This window comes from Numida meleagris, chromosome 1 (assembly GCF_002078875.1).
Source record: "Numida meleagris isolate 19003 breed g44 Domestic line chromosome 1, NumMel1.0, whole genome shotgun sequence".
NCBI lineage: Eukaryota > Metazoa > Chordata > Aves > Galliformes > Numididae > Numida > Numida meleagris.
Genome location: NC_034409.1, coordinates 100,742,426 through 100,762,974, shown reverse-complemented (window position 1 = coordinate 100,762,974; position 20,549 = coordinate 100,742,426). Strand labels below are relative to the sequence as shown.

Genomic DNA, 20,549 nt, shown 5'->3' with positions numbered 1-20,549 from the left:
CACTGCAATCTCCCCAGCATGACGCTGAGGCCTCTGTTGTGGGCTCAGGTGTTTTGGAGACGACCCTTACTGGTGGTTTTTCACCACCTCTGGCTAATGACTGAGAGCCCAAGAGCGGTGTATAGCCTTGCCAGAAAAGGCAGAATTTGCCGGACTATGTATTGTGTGAGAGGCTGAGCAGGCAGACACTCCACCTTCAAGACAGAAGCACTCCAAGGGCGGCCCAGGCCTCTGTAGGACCGAGCCGCGACCCGACGTGCGCGCAGGAAGGTCCGCCCTGGTCATGCCCGCACCGCACCGCACCGGCGCGGAGCCGCGGGCCGGTGCTGCTCCGCCCCTGCGCGGCCGCTAGGGGTCTCCGCGGGGCGGGAGGGCCGGGCCGGGCCGCGCCGCACCGCCCGCTCGGGGGCGGGCCGGGCCATCAGCTGACCGGCCCCGCCGCGGCGCTCGGTGGTGCCGCCGCAGCTCAGTCGCTCTCCCCGGCAGCGGCGCGGCCCCGCGGATTTACTGCCGTAGTCCAACGCATCCCGCCGGCCGGCCGCCCTCCCTCCTCCCCCTCCCCTCTCGGCCGCCGCGATGCTGCCCCACTTAGCCCTCCTGCTGCTGGCCGCCGGCGCCGCCCGGGCCCTCGAGGTAAGCGGGGCAGGGGGCGGTCGGGCGGGGGCTCGCTCCCGCCGTCCTCCTGCGCCTCCCGAAGGCTTTGTCTGCCCGGAGCCACCCCTGCGGCGGGGCTCGGCGGAGGTCCCCGGTGCCAGCCCGGCGCTGGAGCTTCCTTCCCCGGCCGCCGGCGAACAATAGGGCCGCTCCCGCCGAGCGAGGGGGCGGCGGGGGCAGAGAGGAGGCAGGGGCTCGGAGGCTCTCGCAGCCCCGTGTATCGCTGCTGCCTGCGCCCGCCGCTGCCTTCGGGCTTCTCGCGGGGACGGGCGCGTCCCGGGGGGTTCCTCCGCCGAGGATCGGGGAAGGGAAACTTTGCCGTCCGGGCGGGGGGCGCGGGGCCTCGGGGGGCAGCGGGCGGAGCGGCGTGCGGGGGAGGCACCGCGCCCGCCCCATCGCGCACACCCTCGCAGGTGCGCGGGGCGGCGGCGCGGAGCCTCCCGGCGGGGCTGGCGCGGCAGCCGGGCGGTGGGGGCGCGGGGCGGGGGCGGCGTGCCGAGCTGAGCCGTGCGGAGCTGCGGGGCGGGTTTCCCTGCGGCGGGGCGGGCTGGGGCTGCGCGGCGGCGAAGCGCGAGAAGATGGCGCCGCTGCAGTGCAGCAGTGAGGCGCCGTCATGCGAGCGGTGGACGGCCCGGCCCTGGGCGGTATCGTCCTCCTCTCCTGCCCCGCTGCCCCGTGCTGCCCGCGCAGCCCCGGCCCGTCGGCACCCTCCGCTGATGTCCCGGTGGAGCGGGGACCGGTGGGCTCCCCTCGCCCCCCGGGGCTGAGCGCAGGGGGCAGCTGGTGCCGCCCGGTGAAGGTGTGCTGGGAGCCGCCCCCCGGGAGCCGCAAGTCGGCCCGGAGCCCTCTGCTCCCAGCCCCCTCTGCCCCTGGGAGCCCGCGGGGCTGGCACCCAGCGCTCAGCCGGGACCCAGAGCCCGGAGTTTGGCTCACTCCCGGGCAAGGAGCAGCGGGACCCGGTTATTCCTGGGGACCCGGTACCTGGCCGTCCCCGCGCCGGGGCAGCCAGCCCGATGCTGCGTTTCCACGCACGGACTGGGAAATGCTGAGCAGAGGATATAAAAATGAACGGATGTGTAGAGGCTCAGGGCTTTAAGGCTTCCAGTTATAAAACTCGTTAGGGTGTTAGCTTGATGCAACCGTTCGTTGCCTGAAAGTAATGGAAGGAAATCTTTGCCTTGGGTGCTTAGATGGAACCAAATAAAGAAAGAAAAAATAGAATTGGAATGGTGCTTTGGATAGCAGAGCCCGTCACTGCATGATCTGTTGGGTCTCTCTGTCCCTAGCCTTACAGATATGTATATGGGAAAAGATATAAAGGTGCAGGCACCATATAAGCTCTTGCAAGGAGGAGAGCTTGGGTGTTGCATCAAAACCATTCTGAGGAGAGTCTACATTCATCTGCAGCCCCATCCTTTCGATCATGCCTGTCGGAGTAGCATCCAGAATTTTCAGAGACATTCTTTGCCTTGAAGTAGTTGTTCGAATGGGAAGCAGTGTTTGTGCAGAAGCTTTCCATCTTGTTCTGGCAATTTGTACGAGTGTTTGAGGCTTTCCATTTTTCCCCTTTTTGTGTTTGGTGGTGGGGTAGTTTCTACCATCTGGTCATCTTGTGATTGGGCTTTTGTTAATCTTGATGCTTTGAATCTTGATACGCCGAAGGTTGATGTTTGAACAAGTGACTGCTTTTATAATATTTAAATATTTCATAATAGGAATTGCATACGTATGCTTACCACACTTGCATTGTCTTTGCGTGCTTAAGTGTGAAATTCTGATGTTTGAATTAGATTTGTTTGAGATCTCATCTCCGAAATCAACCATTTCTCCTGCCATTTTAACAAATGCTTTTTGGAAAGCAGCAGAAGAACCTATACATGTTTTCAGAGGGAGTGTGGTATAAGGAAGAGGGAAAGCAGGAACAAAATTAAAATTCTTGCAGTATGACACACAAGAAATTGCATTCCAAAATTACAGGTAGATTAATATTTATACATCTCTGAAGGAAATACTCCATAGTGATGCTACAGTGATGTCGCAGTTGCTTAGCGTGGTACTTGCAGCCAAGTGAAACATGCTTGGAGGGAGGAGGAAGTCCACTGGGCAAGAATTCTAGTTATTTGTGACCTGTCACTTTCTTGAATAGTTACCATTTAATCTCATCCTATGGATTGTCTGATTTCAGTAGGTAAATGCAACAGACAGTAACTGAATTTGAGTGAGCAATCTCAGTTTTGCGTATTGAGATTTCTTCTAATTAACACACATTTAGGGTATCAAGATTTGTCATGCCTAGTGCTGCTGTAGATCCATGTTTATAAGCAGGACTCTCATACAGCAAACTGAAACGGAATTACTAAGACATTGATAGCATACAAGCAGACCCCCAGGAAGAAAGCTGACAAGAAGCATATTGCCCAGCAGCTTTTTTATAAAGCTGGCTAATGCTGTGATTTTTATTTTTTGTCTCTTTTTAAATGAAGGTCTCAAATACTTGTTTCTTAATTGTTCAGATTTTAAGTAGATCTTTGAAAATGACTTCCTGTAATGTGGGCGATTAAAGGAAGCTTTTCTTTCGCCTCCATTACAGAATTTGAGTTCTTCCTTCTGCTTCTGTTCTTGATTTTTCTCTGGGAAATGTGTTTTCTTTTTTTTTTTTTTGAGAGAGATTCCCTTTGAGCTTCCTCCTTAAAATTCTGCAATGGCAGGACAGGCATTATGGATTCTGGTGCACTGGCAGTCAAATGGATAAATTAGAGGAGGGAAAAGGGAGCTTTTCCCTCCCTGACCTGCTTGTCTTTTAGGTTTAATGAGCAACAATTTCTAGACTTTCGTTCTCTTCAGATGTGTTTTCTGGGGAGAAAAGTGATCAGCTGCCATACTTCTCGTAGAGCATGTATGAAAACATGAGGAAGGTGATAAGATTGTGAGGTTTTTTTTTTTTCCCTCTCCCCCTCAACCATTAGGGGGCAAGTGCACGTGACCTTTCTTAACTGTTTTAATGAAGCAGTATTCTGGTTTGTATGGGAATCCACCAAGAAGTAGAGGTCAGCTTCATGATGGCTTTTCTCTTGACCTGTGTTTAAAAACTGTCGAGGACAAACAGTTTGTATGTTGTGTAAAGAAGAAGTACAAAGATTCCTTCTAATTGTCAGTCCTTTTAAAATACAAGCCTTGGCACAGTAGCTTCAGAGCATAGATATTTCACTTAACTGCTTGATGAAATGGCAGGTGTTTTTCTGGACAGAGTCATTTTTCAGTGGCTCAGTAAAATAATTAACACAAACTGTTGCGTATGGAGAATTGTTCAAGAAATTAGTTGATAGGATCACAGAGTCTCTCAGGAAGACTCCAGTCTGACCTCCAAAGCGGGGCCAGTTCTGGAGGCTCAGCCAGGCTACTTGGGGCTTTTTCCAGGCAGGTCTGAAGATAGAGCTCCAAAGACAGAGCTTGGGAAACCTTGATGAGCAACCATGGTCCATGGTTCAGTTGGCTCATTTCTGGATTGAGGTGTGCCTCCAGGCTGTTGTTTATGTTTTTTAAGGCATTATCTCTAGGCTTAATTTACGTACTTGATCCTCAAAACTCCGAATGATTGTAATTTTGACGTCACACTTTAAAAAAAGTCTGTAATAAGTAGTATTTGGAAAAAAAAATCTTCTTTGGGTGTAATAAAAAACAAATAGCGTCTACATTTGTACAAGTGAATGTTCACACTTGTGATATGTGTACACATACACATTAAAATCACCTAATATGTCAATGTAATGTACACAAACATGTATTAAAGATCCCTCATATATTTGCGTATGTCATATATGACACGAACATTGCTGTGTATGTATATATGTGTATGTACATCACATTTTTGCACTGGCTATATTCAGACAATAGTCAGACTTTGTATCTAGGTGGTGAAGAGAATTCTTGGCTGCTACTGGTAACCATATAATAGGGTTTGTGTATGGTAATATGTTCACTGAAGTTGTTAGGTGATCTATCTAGTATGGGTTTAACACATAAGTCAAGAGCTGTGCGTTATTGGATTTAAATTCAGGGGATTTTGGAAAATCCTGTGGTGTAAGAAGATTAAAAGTAAAGCAAATTGAAAAAGTACTGAACGACTTTCTGTAAGCTTGGTTAACTGTTAGAACATGCTCTTGTGGCAAGAGTTCACAACGATCGCTGCCAGGCTGAGCATTGCCAAGAGCAATGTTGATAACAGCCGTGAGCCTGAGCTAGTTCTGATATGGGACTGTCAAGAGAAGACCAAGTTTTGCTCTGAATTTATTTTTAAAACAGAACGCAGTCAGTTTGAGGAGCCTTTGCTCTCAGAACGTGGTCTGGAAACTGCCCTTCTTCCCTGACTTTCCTTCAGAGGTACCTACAATTGAGGCACATTTTCTATCCCTTTCAATGATGTAGGACCAGCTGAGAGTACAGACCAGTAATGCCTGGTGCATAACTTTGAAATTTCAGCTCTGAATAGGTCATGTATGTCCAGTCGACTGTCTTGCGATTTAGTTGTGAAACTTAAGTACTTTTTATTTATTTTGAGTTTAAAAAAAAAAAGAAAACTTCAAAAAACTACTTTGTTGCTTTAATGTTGTGATCTGAAGATGCATCTAATTTCCAAAAATACCTACCATTTCATGTGAGAAATTAGTCTTACAGAAAACAAGCTAAAAGGGAATAATGGCCCGAATTCACAGAGACCAAGTTGGATAGAGGCCAGTTGGTTTGTGTGTATCTAAGTGTTTAGCTCCCAGTGTAACAGCACTGTAAGCAGTGTGGTTTCCTCAGCTAAGAAGCAGAACTTCTGGCTTGCTGTGTTTTCTTGCTTGTACTTCCAGCAAGTTCAGGAGAACCCAGTCTTGAGGACTTCGTATTAAAGGGTAAGTATAGACTGCGCTTGTTTAAGAAGCTTTCCAAGAGAAGCCAACATTCTGGTTAACTGCTCGTCTTTCACCGATTGTGAGACAGCCAAGCTTTAAACATGGAAGCTAGCAAGCCAGTGCTCTTTGTGGTTTGTAATCCACTTGGCCTTTTCAGGTTGGAGTAAAACTGCCATATGGCTGGCAGAGGACCTAGTTTGGGAGCTGGCTGCTTCAAGCTGCTCGTTGTACTTCTACCAGTGGTTTCTGCTTTCTAAACTCAGCCCTTTCAGCTCTCACTGACGACTCTCTGCTGGTTTCATGACCCTGTGCTGTGCTGAAACAAACAAGCTGTGCATTTTTTTTGGTAGGTCTCTTTTTCTGGCAGATGCTTCAGAAACCTGAGTCAGAAAATGGCCACAAGCAGTTGAACTGGCCCAACCAAAAGAGCAGGCAGCTGCTTTGGGAGAAGGGCCCCAGCCTCTGAAACAGCTTGTTCTGAAGTTGGCAGAGCACCATTAATTAAGGTGCTGGTCCTTTTGCCTCCCTCTGGTGACCTGTGGCAGGACAGGAGCAGTCTTTTCACACCTGACCTCTCATTGGTTCCTGATTGTTAAAAGTTAATGTCAAGTCATTGTAAAAGGCAAAATGCTCCGAGGAGCTACATTCAGGGATGGATAGCTCCATTCAGTTCCTACTGACCCATTTTAAGCTAATCCAGATAGGAATTCCCTGTTCACCCTTTTCTGGTTTATCCTTCCCCAGAGTAGAGCTTATCTATTCAACCACAGCAGATAGCATGTGACGGGAATGGGGCAAAACTGGTCGTACTTGCTAGTAAAAGCATTTTAAAATTGCTCCCTTTTAGAGCATGCTATTTGTTTGATACAGTATGGCAGTTTCTATTTTCTATGTAATTTCTGCTAGAAATTCATAAAACACAGTGCACATCTAATAGGAGTTAAAGATAAGTGAGCAATATCCATGTTTTGTTTTGGAAACTGTATTAAGTTTGGACTTTGATTTTTTTTTTTTTTTAAACTATGAAACTGGAACTTAAACATACACAATTCAGGTTTAGGTAATACAGTTATTTGGTGCTTTGAGACTTAAAATGTGCCTTTTTTTTTCTTATGGTGAAGATGAGAATTGTCTCCTCATCCATCTCTAAAATTTAGAAATAGTATTCATTTGACACAGATGACATAATGGAGACATAGAGGCAGGATTTTGAAGTTACTTCCAGTCTCCTCAACATGCTATTGCATCATCTTTGTGCCTACAGCAAACATTCTCCTACCTTGCCAGCACATCTTAGAGACTGCTCATTCTGAAGCTTTAACCCTGTAAAAAGACTTTTTTTTTTTTTTTTCCTAAATTATGAAGCCCTGCAAAGGGCTCCATTTTTTTTTTCCATCCACTTTTTCAGGCACAGCAGTATAATTTTGAGACAACTGACTTGCTCTTGCTATGGTTGGTTATGTAAACTTGCTTGTAACTGGAATTTTGAACTGGATTGGCATATGGATTACTGAGCTACTAGAGCTGTTCACTCTTTCTCATCAGGAAGGAGTCAGGTTGGGTGTAAGGAAAAGATTCTTTACCAGAGGTTAGGCACTGGAACAGGCTCCCCAGGGCAGTGGTCATAGTACCAAGCCCGCTGCTGTTCAAGAGGCATTTGGACAATGCTGTCCGATGTAGGGTTTGAATTTTGGGTGGTGCTAGAGTTTGGCTTGGTGATCCTTGTGGGTCCCTTCCAACTTGAGATATTCTTTGATTCTGTGATTATCTGAAAGGTAGCTTGAAAAACTGTTTGCTCCCTGTGCCTTAAAATATGGGTAATGGAATTCTGATGTTCTTTCTTGATAAAGGTTTGATTCTGTTCATGTTCTAAGTTTCTCATAAACTCGATTCTTGGCTTCAATTTTTTTTATCATGATAAAGGCTTATTTTTGTACACAGTACCTATACATTTACACTGTGAAGGAAGATTATTATTTAGCGGAGCTTAAACTGAATAAGAGGAGATAGCTGCTAAATACTATAAAAAACATCGACTTTAAAATGACATTCAACCTTTTAGTAATTTTCTTTTATTTTCCTACAAGTTTTGTAAATTTAAATTTATTAATTGTTTGATTATAGTTGATGAGTAGTTGCAGTATGGGAATTAGTGATTCTTTTTTTGTGTGCATAGTGTTAGTAAGCATCTAGACTTGCAGAATATGTGGTAAGCTGTGGGGTTGTTTTGAAGCTTATTTTATATTCTTCTGCAGTGTATGCTTTGTCTGTCCTCTGGCCAGTTCTCTTAACTAGGACATGGAATAAAATTGCTTCTAATGACACAGCTTTAGCATTGTAATTCCATCGCTGTTTACTTTCACCTGTTCTACCTTCAGTTTCATTAAGTCTTGGAAGAATAATGCTGACCTGAAGTTGCTTCACAAAGTTTTAAAACTGAGGATATTGAAACTCTCAAGCTGTTCTTTCAGTGTTTATATAGCTTCTAGAACTTAACTGCAAGCAGCTTACAGATGAGGACTTGTCTATAATCTTGACATCCAGAAGATTGTGACTAATCATGAAAATGTCAGCTTTGCATTATGGAGAATACAAATAATAAAAAACCCCAAACCCTCAGAGTTCATTATTTGAATTTTATTCAGGAAATTAAAAACTAAAGTTGCAAAAACTAAAATGTCAAAGAGCAAGTGAGGGACCCAAAGTGTGCATGTGAGTTTAAAGGAGTTGGGGGGAACCTCTGGAATACATTTTGTCTGGACAAGGAAAGGCTGTTTTACTTCTGTTTAGATTTGTTTCATTTTTGGTGGTGTTCTCTCCTTTTTATTTCTTGTAACGGTAGGATTTTTTTTTCTGCTAACCTTAACATTAAAAAGCCAGTTTCCCATCTTTAATGTGTCTTGATCACGCGCATCATGATCACAACAACTTGGGGCTGTTGAGGTGAAGTGTTTCATCTTCCACTGCTAGCCTGTCATGCCTGTGTGGATCCACATAAAAATGACATCTCTTATAAAACCAGCACAGTCTTGCTTACTGGAGCTGTAACCTTGCTTCAGTGTGTGGCCAGCATTGGAGGTACTGGCAGGGTCAGGAGGCAGCTGCTGATCTGGGCCTGTGTGGCACCTTGCACAGAGCCACAGGCTCACTGAGGCCCATGGGCATTGTTAAAGCCCAGTGCTGGTTAGGGGGCTTCCTTAGAGCTGAGCATCTAAAGTCTTTCTGGAGATGTTCAGAAGAAAATCCTGTGAACAGCTGAGCTTTGAGAGAAAATCTCTGATAAACAGCGGGTTGAAATCGCAGTCTAAACTACTTCTAAAGACATATTTAAATGGGACAGGATTTGCACAACAACTCTAGATTGGAATTTAGATTGTAATTATGCATGAAACAACCAAGCTCCTGTTTGAATTTAACAAGACTTGTGTGGGCAGCAGACAAATACTGAAGATCAAGGCCCAGGCCCTGAAAATCCAGGCTAGCCTGTGTGGCATGGTCTCCTAGGTGGAAGGCTAGGTGCAGGGCTTGGCCCTGCAGGGTAGTGGGGGCTTGGCTGTGTGGAGAACTTGAATGAGTATAGAATGAATTTAAGGTGACTTTGGGGGGGGAGGGGGGTCGGTTGTGAGTTTGGGGCTGCTGAGCCCAGCCCTGGAGGAGAGCCCATCTTCCCCAAGGAAGGGTTGGCAAACAGGGGATTGGGTTAGGTGCTGGCAGTTCTGAGGGACGGGTGCAACTTCATTTACTTATTTGAACTCTAGATCTGGAGGTAAAACCAAATGAGAAAGATAATCTGATTTATTACAAGGAAGATTGAACACTGCCTTAATTGCCTCTACAAAGAGGAAATAGCAGGCAAGGAAAGGCCTGACAGCTAGCGCTGTCTGGAAGGCGTTCAAATAGGAAACTGTGGACATGTTTTTAACAGTACAGACTTGTGGTAAGCTGAGAAGGGAAATGCATTTTTTGCCTCCAGACTGTGGAGGCAAAGGAAGAGTAAAGACTGTGTAAGTGATTTTCCAGAGGGGTAAATACAAGATGTTGGGCTGCACTGTGGCAAACAGGAGAAATCCAGTAGCCAATGAGGCACAGGAGATGAGAGCAGGCACCCTCTATGTGGCGGGATTTAAATTCTGTATTCACATGAAGATTCCACCAACTTGAAAAGCATCCTCAGGGAATACGGCAGTGTCCTGATGTTGTGCACTTTTTGGCTTGCAGGCATTAGTATTGATGGCAGATAACTGCATAAGTTATTTACTTGTTGATTTTAGGATACAAGTTTTGGTGTTGTTGCCAAAGTACACGTATAGCTAAGTCTTGAACTTGATTTTTTTAATTTTAAGTCTGAGCCACCATTTTCTAAGAGAAACTGCTTAGTATGGTTTTGGATTTCCGAGATGTTTGTGCTAATGCTTATAGATCTACTTGAGGAAAAACTTGGAAGTGTCTGCTCGTAGTGTTAAATTATGATTTAAAAGAAGAGTGATATGTTGAGCTTTCTTAATTCTTTAAACAGTTTGGTTTTTGTTTTTCCTACTATTTGTCCTGCTGAAGCAAGAGATGCTAGAGTAGAATCAAACACCAGCAAGCTGGGTTCCTCTGGTGTGTTTTGCCACACCTGCTGATAGTGCAAAACAGGTTTGGAATTAGATCTGCCTGCAGTTCTCTTCACTCTGCGTGTTCAAATTGTCTCCATGACTCCACTAAACACATCTTAAAGAAAGAAGAAAACAGTTTCTGGGCAGTTTCCTGGGGTTGTGAATGACCATGCTGGCTAAGGAGTACTCTAAGTTAAATTTAAGCATTCTGCCCTTCGCTCTGGGATCTGAGAAGTTTGGAGCATCTTCTTTAGAAATGAAAATTTTTGTTCTTTCTTACTGCGCAGTCAGTTCATGTTAGAGTTGTCCTTGAGTCAGTACTGTCTTTGTCAGGTCTTTTTAGGTATACAGCTGCTTGTCTTGGTCTAACTTCCTGATTTCTTGTTTCAGTAGAAGCAGCACTGTACAAGGTTCACCTCAAACAAAACAAAAAAAACCTGTCTGTATTCTTGTTCCAGCTATCTTACTTTGTGAAACATACGGTGTCAATGGCTTCCTAATGGAAAAGCTGTTTTTAATCATGTCGGCAGCCAAATAGGTGGTCTGCCTGAAGATAGTCTGCAAGGGAAGAAAAAAGGCAGAGCTGTTAGGCTGCTTTGTGGTGTGTGCTGTAAAAACAAGGCCAGGTGGCTTTCCCAAGGTGATGGAAAGAAGTGGTGGATGGTTTCTGTGAACTAGTGAATTGCTTGCAAGAATCAAGAAGAGCAGAGGGAAAGCCTTACGAATCCTATTTAATCTTTGTGAGGGGTGGGGAGGGATGGTAATGCTTCCTAATTAAAATACATCTAGATTTTTACCTAATGCATACCTTGAAGATGTAGCCTTCCATCTACTTTGTTTGAATTTACAGTCTATGTTGGAGATTACCAAGTCTTCTGGCTAAACCAGATGGTAAAGAAATTCAGAAGTCATGTTTTTTGAAGCCAAAAGGAGTAGAAAACAAAGAGAATATTTCTAGCCACCTGTTCCTGCGGCTTCAATTACATGTAGTTAAAAGCACATAAAAATTCCTTGGGGAAGTGCCATTGCATTATCAGTCCCACTTAGTCAAATCTCATATGGTACCTAAATTGGTTCAGTGTCGAGGACGCCTAAGATTTTGTATTCAGTGTGGTGCATTCCCTTTGCCTTTCTGCTTGTGCTTTGAAAAAAGAAACTGACCTGGAGCAGGAGTGGCATGCAGTGCCTGCCCTGTTGGGTTTTAGCTCTTCTGAGTCTGTATGATGCTCTTTGCTGTGCACAATCTTTATGTTTTTGTTTTAGAAACTAGGGAGGGCACAGCTTCGGGAAGAACATACTTGGAAATATTTATTGTTTGTAGTGGTGGTACTTTGGACACTGTTTAAACTGGAGATGGGAAAGGCAAGTGTCAGTGAAAGTTCAGTATTTTGGCAACACCTTTAGATCTTTCAAAGAGGGCTTACCTATGTAATTGGTAAACTTAAGTATCAAGAGCAGTGAAAAACATAGAAATGAAATAGATGAGCACCTACAGAGTTAAGCTGAAACTTCTTACGTCTTTGTCAACAGATTTTTATATACCATGCTAGTGGTTTGTTTTCGTCTTCTTACAAACTTTGCTCCCTCTCTCTGTTTTCAAAAGTGTTCTGATGCCCAAAATAGTACATGTGCTTTGCTGTCTTTTTGTTTTCAGTCTTAGCCAAGTTTGTGTACAGCACATGGTGTTAGTTGTGTGCAATGCTTAGACTTGGTTTAAGCATACTAACCTGATTTTCCCTATAAGCAGTAACAGAGGGCAAGTGGTGTGTAAACTGGCAGTGGAAAAGTGAATTGCATGAGTTTCAGTGTAGCTTTTTCTTAATAGAATGCAGTGGTTTTATTTTCAAAAGTAGCACTCTAATTACAAATCTCTGTTCTCTCAACAGAATAAGTAATGCAGTTGTACAGCCTGCATTGTTTTGATTAGGTGTTCAAAAATGCTTATAATAATTGCTGGATCATTGGCACTTGCAACAGGCAGCAGGGATTTTTTCTGAGAAATTGCTTGTTTTAGAGCTTACAGCAGAAGTGTTGGAAAAATGAGATTTTTTTTTAGACGTAGCTAAAAATGCAATATTAATGAAGGAGAGTTTGTCATTTGAAATAAGAGTGCTTCATCTCAGTGAGTTCTCAATCTTTAGTAAATTTTTAATTTTGTAGCTGGTTTCCATGCTAATGTAAGGGGTATTATGACTTTCAAGAGGAAATAGGCCAGGTTTTTTTTTTTTTTTTGGTAAATGTACATATAGATACTGCATGTGTTATTTAGGCAGATTATCTTTAAAAATGTATTTCCCTCTCCGTGGGCTGTTAGATGCATGTACGTAAATCCTTAATGTCTTCCCCACATCGAGATGTTTAGGAGCTTACACTACCTGTAGATGTAATTCTGAGTTGGAACATGGGTTTGGTTGCCTGGAAGTGTTCGAAATATGCAGCCTAGTTGTACTTGAAGGTATTCATGCAACAAATACTCGGTTAATGTTGGGTTAGCTGCCACACCCACCCATGGCTCAGAGTGGTTTTCTGTCTCTTCCCAGTTCTTAATGATGGGAGGATGATGGGGAAGATGCTTTAAAAATATATGCCTTTCTTTCACTAATTACCACTAGGAAAGGTGGTGCTTAATATGCTCCTGTGCTGACGGTGATACTGGGAAGTCTTTCCAGCTTGGGCTTGATCTGCTTGGTGTGTCTTCTGTGTGCTGTCACACCTTCTTGGTCTCTGCCTCCCTTCTTTGGCCCTCATCAGTGAGGATGCGGTGGATGACACTTATGCTATCTTGCTTTGAGTCTTGGTTTGTGACAGCATGTGGGTGTACTTGACTTGGGTTGTTGTTTTCCATTCTCTGGATGTGGACGTGTGTGGTTCCCGCACAGGTTATTTTTCTGAGGTGTCAGGAGGAAATCATTTTCTCTTGGTGAGGCTTGGCTCTCAGGACGTTCTTTTGAAGTAGAGGTGACTAGGTATTGGCTGGTTGCTGTCTGGCAAAGTGGTGCTTGCCTAGAGAATAGGTTTGGCAAAGCACTGCCCTTCTCCTGTTAGCCACATCCTTTCCTCAGCTTCGCCCATGTCTGTAGGAAGGAAGGTATTCCTGATGGTTGTTAGCAATTATTATGAGTTTGCGGGAGGAATTTTTTTCCCCTAGTTTATACTACAAATCTGTTCATACTACAAAGCAGTGGCTGTCAATTTGCCAAGTCTGTGGGCTATTTATAATAACCTGTTTTTTGTTGACAGTGGTGGCTTCCTGCCGCGTCTGTGTTGGCATTGAAGTTTGTCACATTGGTGTAGGAGGTACTGAGTGACAGTGCAGGGCTTGGTGCAGTGCTGTGGGCTGAGCTCTGTGGCATGGAGCCCTCAGCTTTGCTCTCTGGGTTGTCCTGTGTCCCCCAGGTGCTTGCTAACACAGTGGTAGCCAGGGTGGTGGCAGAGCTGACAAGGTCTTGCAGCTGCTTCACTATAGGCACTCACTTTGACTAAGGTAGCACAGTCAGTGAACTGTGGTCATTAAAAGTAACAGTACATGCTAAAAAGATAAACGTGAGCATCAGAATACTTTGAAAAGGACTTTCCTTGTGACTGGAGGCATTTCTGCCTCTTCTGATTCCTAGCACTACTCTTCAAAAAAAGGCACCGGGGCTGCCATGCATGGCCATGAGCTGAGATTACACCCCATGTCCAGCTGCTTCTTTTAGGGCTCAAAGGGAAGGGGGGGATGGAAATGGTGTTAAATGAGTGTTTACAAAAAGAGAAGTTCAACTTGAAAGTCATTGCATTTGTACCTCTCCCCTTTTCATAGGCAGTGAAAGTGGTAAACAGCCGTTTTGGAGACACTGCTTAAAGCAATCCCTGCTGTAGTTTAAATCTGAAATGGCAGGGTAGGCTGTTGTGGTTGTGTTTGTGTGTTGATACATATGCACACACATGAGTGCATACTAAAGTTAAGCAATGCTAATGATGGCTAGCTGCAGAGTTCTCATCTGAGGAAAGAGTCAGGTAGGCTGTGCTCATTAGGATCTCTGAATTTGTGTTTGCTCACTTGGGTGGAAAATAAGTCTGGGGTTATCTTTAACAACACATCTCATGTTCCCCAGCCCAGTTAGTTAATAAATAGTACATTGCCTCTTCTCCTGCAGAGTCATTGCTTACATTCATCCTGCTAATATGCTGGAGTTTACTTTTAGGCTAACAAAATCTGTTCAAAGATGGAGCATAGTAGCTTAGTTAATACCGTGTGAGAAGCTTTGTCAGGTCCATGGCATTGAGCAAAATCACAGGCACAGTGACAGTGTGCATGTCTACAGTTCAATGTTTGACTTCTTAGCAGGAAACTCAATAAATGAAAACACCTCTGGAAAATCTGTTTTTTTTTTTTTAGGATTTGTTTTAGCAGACTATACTAATACAAATTTAAATGCAGCTTACCTATTCTTCTGTTGCTATTAAGATAAAACTAACAATAGACTATCTGTTACAGGTTCCCAGTAGTCTTATTTAAATGTTTTATTCATTATTAATTAAGAAAGAATATAGCTATTGTAATCTAATTTCAAAACCTTTTTTTTAACGATCAATTACTTAGGTCTCTATTGAAACATTCTGTAGCATGCCATAAAATTTTACAATCCACAGTCTTGAAATGAGATTTGAACAGAACCATGGTGTCCTACAGCAACTGCTGTAGGTATTTCCCAACATGATACTTGGAAATGCAAAAGGCAAACAAGCATAAAAGCCATGGTCAGTCGTGGCCTGGGCAGTAGTCCCAGTGTGGTGTTTCAAGGGTAGATGTGTGTTTGTTTATTTATAAAAGTCATCTGGAGAGCTTCACTTTTGAGTCTCGTGCTGGGAATAAGGTATAAATGCACACTGTGTGAGGGCTGTACTCTTCACATAAAGGATATTTCTATTAATTATGTACTGGGCATACCTATGTCAGATGCTTAAAACGATCAAGTTAAATGTGTACCTGATACAAATCTGGTCTTGCAGGTGGAATAAATGACCAGGTATACCTGAAGAATCTTCTGCATTGACTATGTGTGCTGCATTTTGAAACTGAGTTCGCTTAGAGACATTGAGTGCATGCAGTGTGCATACATCTTTTGTCACCTACAATTTCCAACGTGCCTTGCTCAGTCCTGGTTCCTGCTGGAGGAAGCCTTCTGTCCTACCTACAACTACAGATAAATTGGGCTGACAGCGGTGCTGCCAACTGGGCTCTGCTGCGTGTCAGTGCCTTAAGAGAGGAAAGAGTGTTGGAGCTGTAGGAATATGAAGAGGAAGAGCTGGATATGGCAGTTTTTTCCTGCAGAAAGGAAGTGATGTTTTCAGAAGTGTAATAAACCTTAGCAGATACAATAACATTTCCACAGAAGCATATCTTATACTCACGTTTTTAAGATGTTTGCTGAAGTTGCAGTTTGTGCTGTGTGTTAGGTTGGCAGTGGAGGAGAAGTGCATGGAGGTGACTGACAAAATGCAGATGTCAAGTCTGCAGTTCTTTTCATAGATGAAAAGCTGATTCTTCTGCCTGTCTTGGCAGGAGATATCTCAAGTTCTTAATACTGAAAACTGCTTACTTATTTTGGTCAAAACGTTCTCTAAACGGTGATTTTTGGTCTCTGGAAATTAATGGGAACATAAATTTTGCAAACCATTTTGTTGGTTTGTTATGAATAGTGAAGTTACGAAGGTTCAATATTGGTAGGCAGTGATGCATTATTATAGGAATGAAGAGACAGGCGAGAGCTTCTTGCAGTAGTCATGATCAGTTTATAAATAATGGTTCCTGCCACTGTCCATCTTCCCCAGTTAGATTTGAAATCTAGTCTGAGGTTGGTTGTGCTTATAGGTACAGAAAAAAAAAACAGAAATGAGATTGGATGGCATAGAAGTGCTTTATTTTATGTAGTCAGACTCCCAAATCTAAATATACTCATCACTTTGACATGAACACACTTCCTATTTATATTTTGTTTTAGGTTTTGCTGCGTCACACAGGAGTGTCTGTTTGCATCTTGAGCACTTAAAATTTTTTGAGCCTATTGCTCTGTGTTTTGTGATGACACCAAGTGAGGCAGATGGCCTCAGTCCTGCATTCTGGTGGGCCTGGTGAGGTGTTTCCAGGCTGCCCAGCATGCACACATTTCTTCACAGTGCTCTGCTGTTCACAGCATGCCCAGTGGTGCATCCAAGCCAGCCAGCATAGCATTCATCGCAGGCAGATGGTTTGGGGCATATGAAATAAATAAGCAGGTTGGCTTTGAAGACGAGCAGGGATCCTGTCAGCTTGGAGCCATCCTTCTCAACACTTGTTCTAAGTCCTTCTGACACGGGAGGGAGCTGCCCTTTGCACAAAGCTAAGAGAGCACTGGTGCATGTGAGATTGTACTGTGCTTGGGTTTGAGAGCTCTTGGACCCCCTGGGGTGCAGTCATTCTGGAAGAATCAAAACTCAGGGTGGTTGAAGTACTGGCAGGCAGTGTGCGGGGCAGCCCAGTGGGTCTGGTGCTGCCCTCAGATGTGTCTGTCTGTGTGGAAGAAAACTTGCTTGGAGGAGAAGTGAGCCTGGGACATACTGAGGAGGCTGAGAGGCCTAGATCTCCATTTGCTCTGCACCAGTGTTTGAAGGGATGGTGCCACAGCCTGTTCTCTTGTTGCCGTGCAGTCTGTGGGTTAATTTGGTGGATTTAAGAAATTTCCCACATTTATTTACTCTTCCATAGCTATGCAAGCGCTCAGAGTCTCCTAATGCAGGCTATGTTAAACATTCAGAGAACCTGAATGTGTCTGCTGAAATGCATCAAAACCTTAGGTGATGACTCTCTTTGTGCCCAAAGCACGTTTTGGCAGTAGTCACGTGTGAATGGAAATCTATGGTCTGGGTGGGGTGCCCAGGAGCTGTTGGGGCAGCCCCAGCCTGCCCTGCTGTGGCTGGGGATCTGCAGTGGCTGGGCTGGCCGCTGGCAGGGAACGCTGTGGTGGGGAGATGTGGAGATGGGCCCATTTGCATTCCCTTGGCCATGGGCTTGCCTCAATTTTAGGGTTCCTATTTATTCTGAAGTTGTGGTTTTCCTGTGCTTCACAGATTTTTATCTGTTTCCTCTCTCCTGTTGCTCTCATCCTCGCTGCAAGTGGATGTTAATTAGGCCACCGCTGCCTGTCAGTTGTGCAGATAGGCTGTTCTGCACAGGCTCTGGTGGTGCTGTGGATGTGCTGCCAGCAGCTCAGGCACGGGAGCTTGCAGGTGCCTGGATCAATGCGGCCTTTGCAAGCAGATAGGGTGTCACCCTGTGTGATTCTCTTGCACTTGTGTCCTGGACCTCACTGCAAGCGTCGATGCCAGCCTGACCGCAGACAGGTCTGTTGTCTGCTTTTTGCAATTGGCTGGTTGATAAACAATGCAGAATTGGAAGACACAGTAATTTATCTGTTAAAAGAAAAAAAAAAACTTATTGTGATGCCAGTGTTATGTGTGCTTGGGTTACAGTTCTGTGGTTGCTTGGAATAGGCTGCTGCAGCACTTCACCATCTGGTGCTGAAGGAGCAGCCTCTCTCGTGCACACAGCCAAGCTGCTTCAGCACCCTGACAGGGCCATGGGCTGCCTGGTGGCCAGTACTGTTCCTCAGTGCAAAAAGTTAAGAGAAGAACAACTCGAGTTCTGTCTTAGGTCATTGCAGGTGTCCCGTTCTGGTCTGTCAGAGGTCTGAAGCTTCAGCAGTGGCTGACATGGGAGGCTAGGCACTGCCCCAGGTGTCCTGCAGCTGTTCTGTGTGTGTGGCAGAATGATGCTCCCTGCATCTTACATGTGCAACGTCCCAAGTTCTGCTTTGTTTTTAAGAGAATAACCCACCCCGTACTCTCTGACTTGCATCCTTGGCAAGATGGCAGGAGGTCTGTACTTCCCAGTAGATTTGGCTGAGGTATCGTAGAATTATTAAGGTTGGAAAAGACCTCTGAGATCATCCAGTCCAACCTACCACCAATATTGCCCACTAAATCCTGTCCCTAAGTACCACATCCAAAAGGCTCTTGAACACCTCCAGGAATGGTGACCCCTTCCCCACGCCAAGCTGGCAGATAGGTATCTCAGGCAATGTATGCACTGATTTATGTGAGGAATAATGCTGCTTTTGATTCTTCAACTTTCTTATTAAAAGTAACTAACTATCTTCATCGTGTGTTTCCCTCCTCATCCCCTTCGCTGAACATTTAGAATGAAACCTTTTCTGTAGCTGTTCTTTAGAAGTATTTTCCTTAAAACTTTTAAAGAGGTTTTAAGTGATGGCAATTTCAAACTAGATTTGGTTTTGTAGCCTCAAACAGTTTGCAAAAAGTGAGATGCTCAGTTTAGGAAGGAAATTATTTTGGTTAGATATATTAAGGTCAGATTTAATAGATGAATTAATATGGAGAAATGTCAGCACTGATGACAATACTATGTTCCTTTCCAATCTCTTGATTCTGAAAACTGATTTAAAGGAATACAGAAAAGAAATAAAACTGGAAAATGAACGGTTCCTGTAGTGGGATTCAATTGCTGTTGCAGAAACTGGCTCTTGATGGTCTACTTCATTCTAGTTCTTGCATTTATTTTATTCCCTTAAGCCTGATAAACACTTAATCTGGTGCTGACTTTGTGGTTGTTCTGCTGGGGTGTGCTGGTTCATAACAAAAGGTTTCCAGAGCTGAATGCGGTGCTTCAGAACAAGTAGTAGTAAATAATTTTGATAGGCCATAGCCTTACTTTTTTCCACTTAAGAGTCAGCAGAAAGTTTGAAGTAAAGCAGGGCAAAAGGAGAAGGAAATAAAAGTGGGAGTTCTACATAGGGAAGGTGAGCGTGATGGCTCGCGGTTTCAGGCATTCATTACTGAGGAAGGAAATGGCATTCAAAGTTGAGATGTGAGCAGAAGCTGGGAGATGTCTGTAGCATGGTTAACACTGCAGTGCTGTCTTTAGTTCAGTAATATTACGTTACTTAACAGGTTATTTGTGGCTGCTTATGTCCCAGTTCTGAAGTCCCTTCAGAGCCTTTTTCACCTCTTCCCTATCGCGTTTTCTTTCTGAGGAGAGACTGAATTCATGGTTTCTGAATGGACTTATTGTTGTAGACAGTATTTTTGTTACAGTTGCTCCCTTTCTGTTAAAGGTAAGGAAAGAAACAGTCCATTATGTAGAATGGCTCCATTTTTGGTCCATTATAAACTTTGTGAAGAGAGTAGAAAGATTTCTCACATTTCACTTACCCATGTGCATTTTTTTATATGATGATGTAGTAGATGATTAATATGTGCAGGTTCAGAGTTAAAAAGTCAGCTGTCTAACAGTGATCTGGTCTACAAGTAAACACTTGTGTTTTATTTGTACTGTGCCAGAGACTTAGAAGTCCCAGAAAGCTGAATGGGAGCTGGGGTGATAAATGCTTCACTGCTGTAGATTCTTTGAGTAAGATGCAGAACAAGAGAACAAGTTCTTCAACGGTGGTCTGAAAAAGCCGTTTGGTAAACAACTCATTGGGGCATTTGATTTTATAGTAGTTCGCTGTACAGTAAAAATAAATTTCATATCCCCAAATCTGGATTTATGGAAATAGTTTAAGATTTTCAAACTCTCTCGTTAAGCTTTCTGTCTTCAGTGGTGTCTTTTGAGTGAAATGATGCCAACACTGTGCAAATCACAGTGGATTTAAGGTGGTGATTATTTTTAACAAGCTTGTCACATTAACACAGAAAGCAAAGAAATGAAAAATTGCTGTCATGCATTTTTTGAAGACTGAGAATTTTTATCTACTATTTTTATGGGTCCTTTTACTAAAAAAAAAAAAAATTAACATTAAGGTTGTCTTCTAGTCTACATTTGTACAGATCAGTGTTACCACAGAATCATAGAATCCTTAGAGTTGGACTAGATGGCCTTCAGAGGTCCCTTCCAACTCCCCTGCAATGAACAGGGACATGCACAACTAGATCATGTTGCCCAGGGTCTAATCCAGCCTTGCCTTGAAAGTCTTCACCATCAGCCACATCTCTGCGCAACCTGTTCCAGTGCCTCACCACCTTCACTGTAAAAGATTTTTTCCTAATTTCCAGCTTAAATCTACCCTCTTTGAGCTTGAAGTGTTATAGACGAAATACACAATGCATTTATATGTATGTACATGGAAGCTTGCACACCTCTTCCTTGACACATAGTCAGTGTCTTGAAATAGAGCCTGCCGTTCATTTGTTCTGAGAGGAATGCCTGTAAAAATTATTTGTCTCATTTGCATTTGTACAAACTTTTAATGTTCATTTTTGTCAAATTTCAAGTGTTATACTGGGGAATTGGACTGTAAGTACTGCAAGATGCGTCTGGAGAACAAATGCAGTGGTGGTGTTGCTTCTGGCCTGCCTATTT

At 44.0% G+C, this 20,549-nt stretch overlaps 1 protein-coding gene across 2 annotated transcripts in view; it reads left to right on the top strand.

Annotated features, from left to right (window-relative positions):
- The window catches only part of APP (amyloid beta precursor protein), a 205,621-nt gene continuing 185,491 nt past the window's right edge, over positions 420-20,549 (top strand). For both annotated transcript variants that reach the window (XM_021403733.1, XM_021403724.1), the window contains exon 1: positions 420-633. In XM_021403733.1, coding sequence (XP_021259408.1) covers positions 577-633 — 57 coding nt within the window. In that variant the 5' untranslated portion in view covers positions 420-576. The remainder of the gene's footprint in view (positions 634-20,549) is intronic.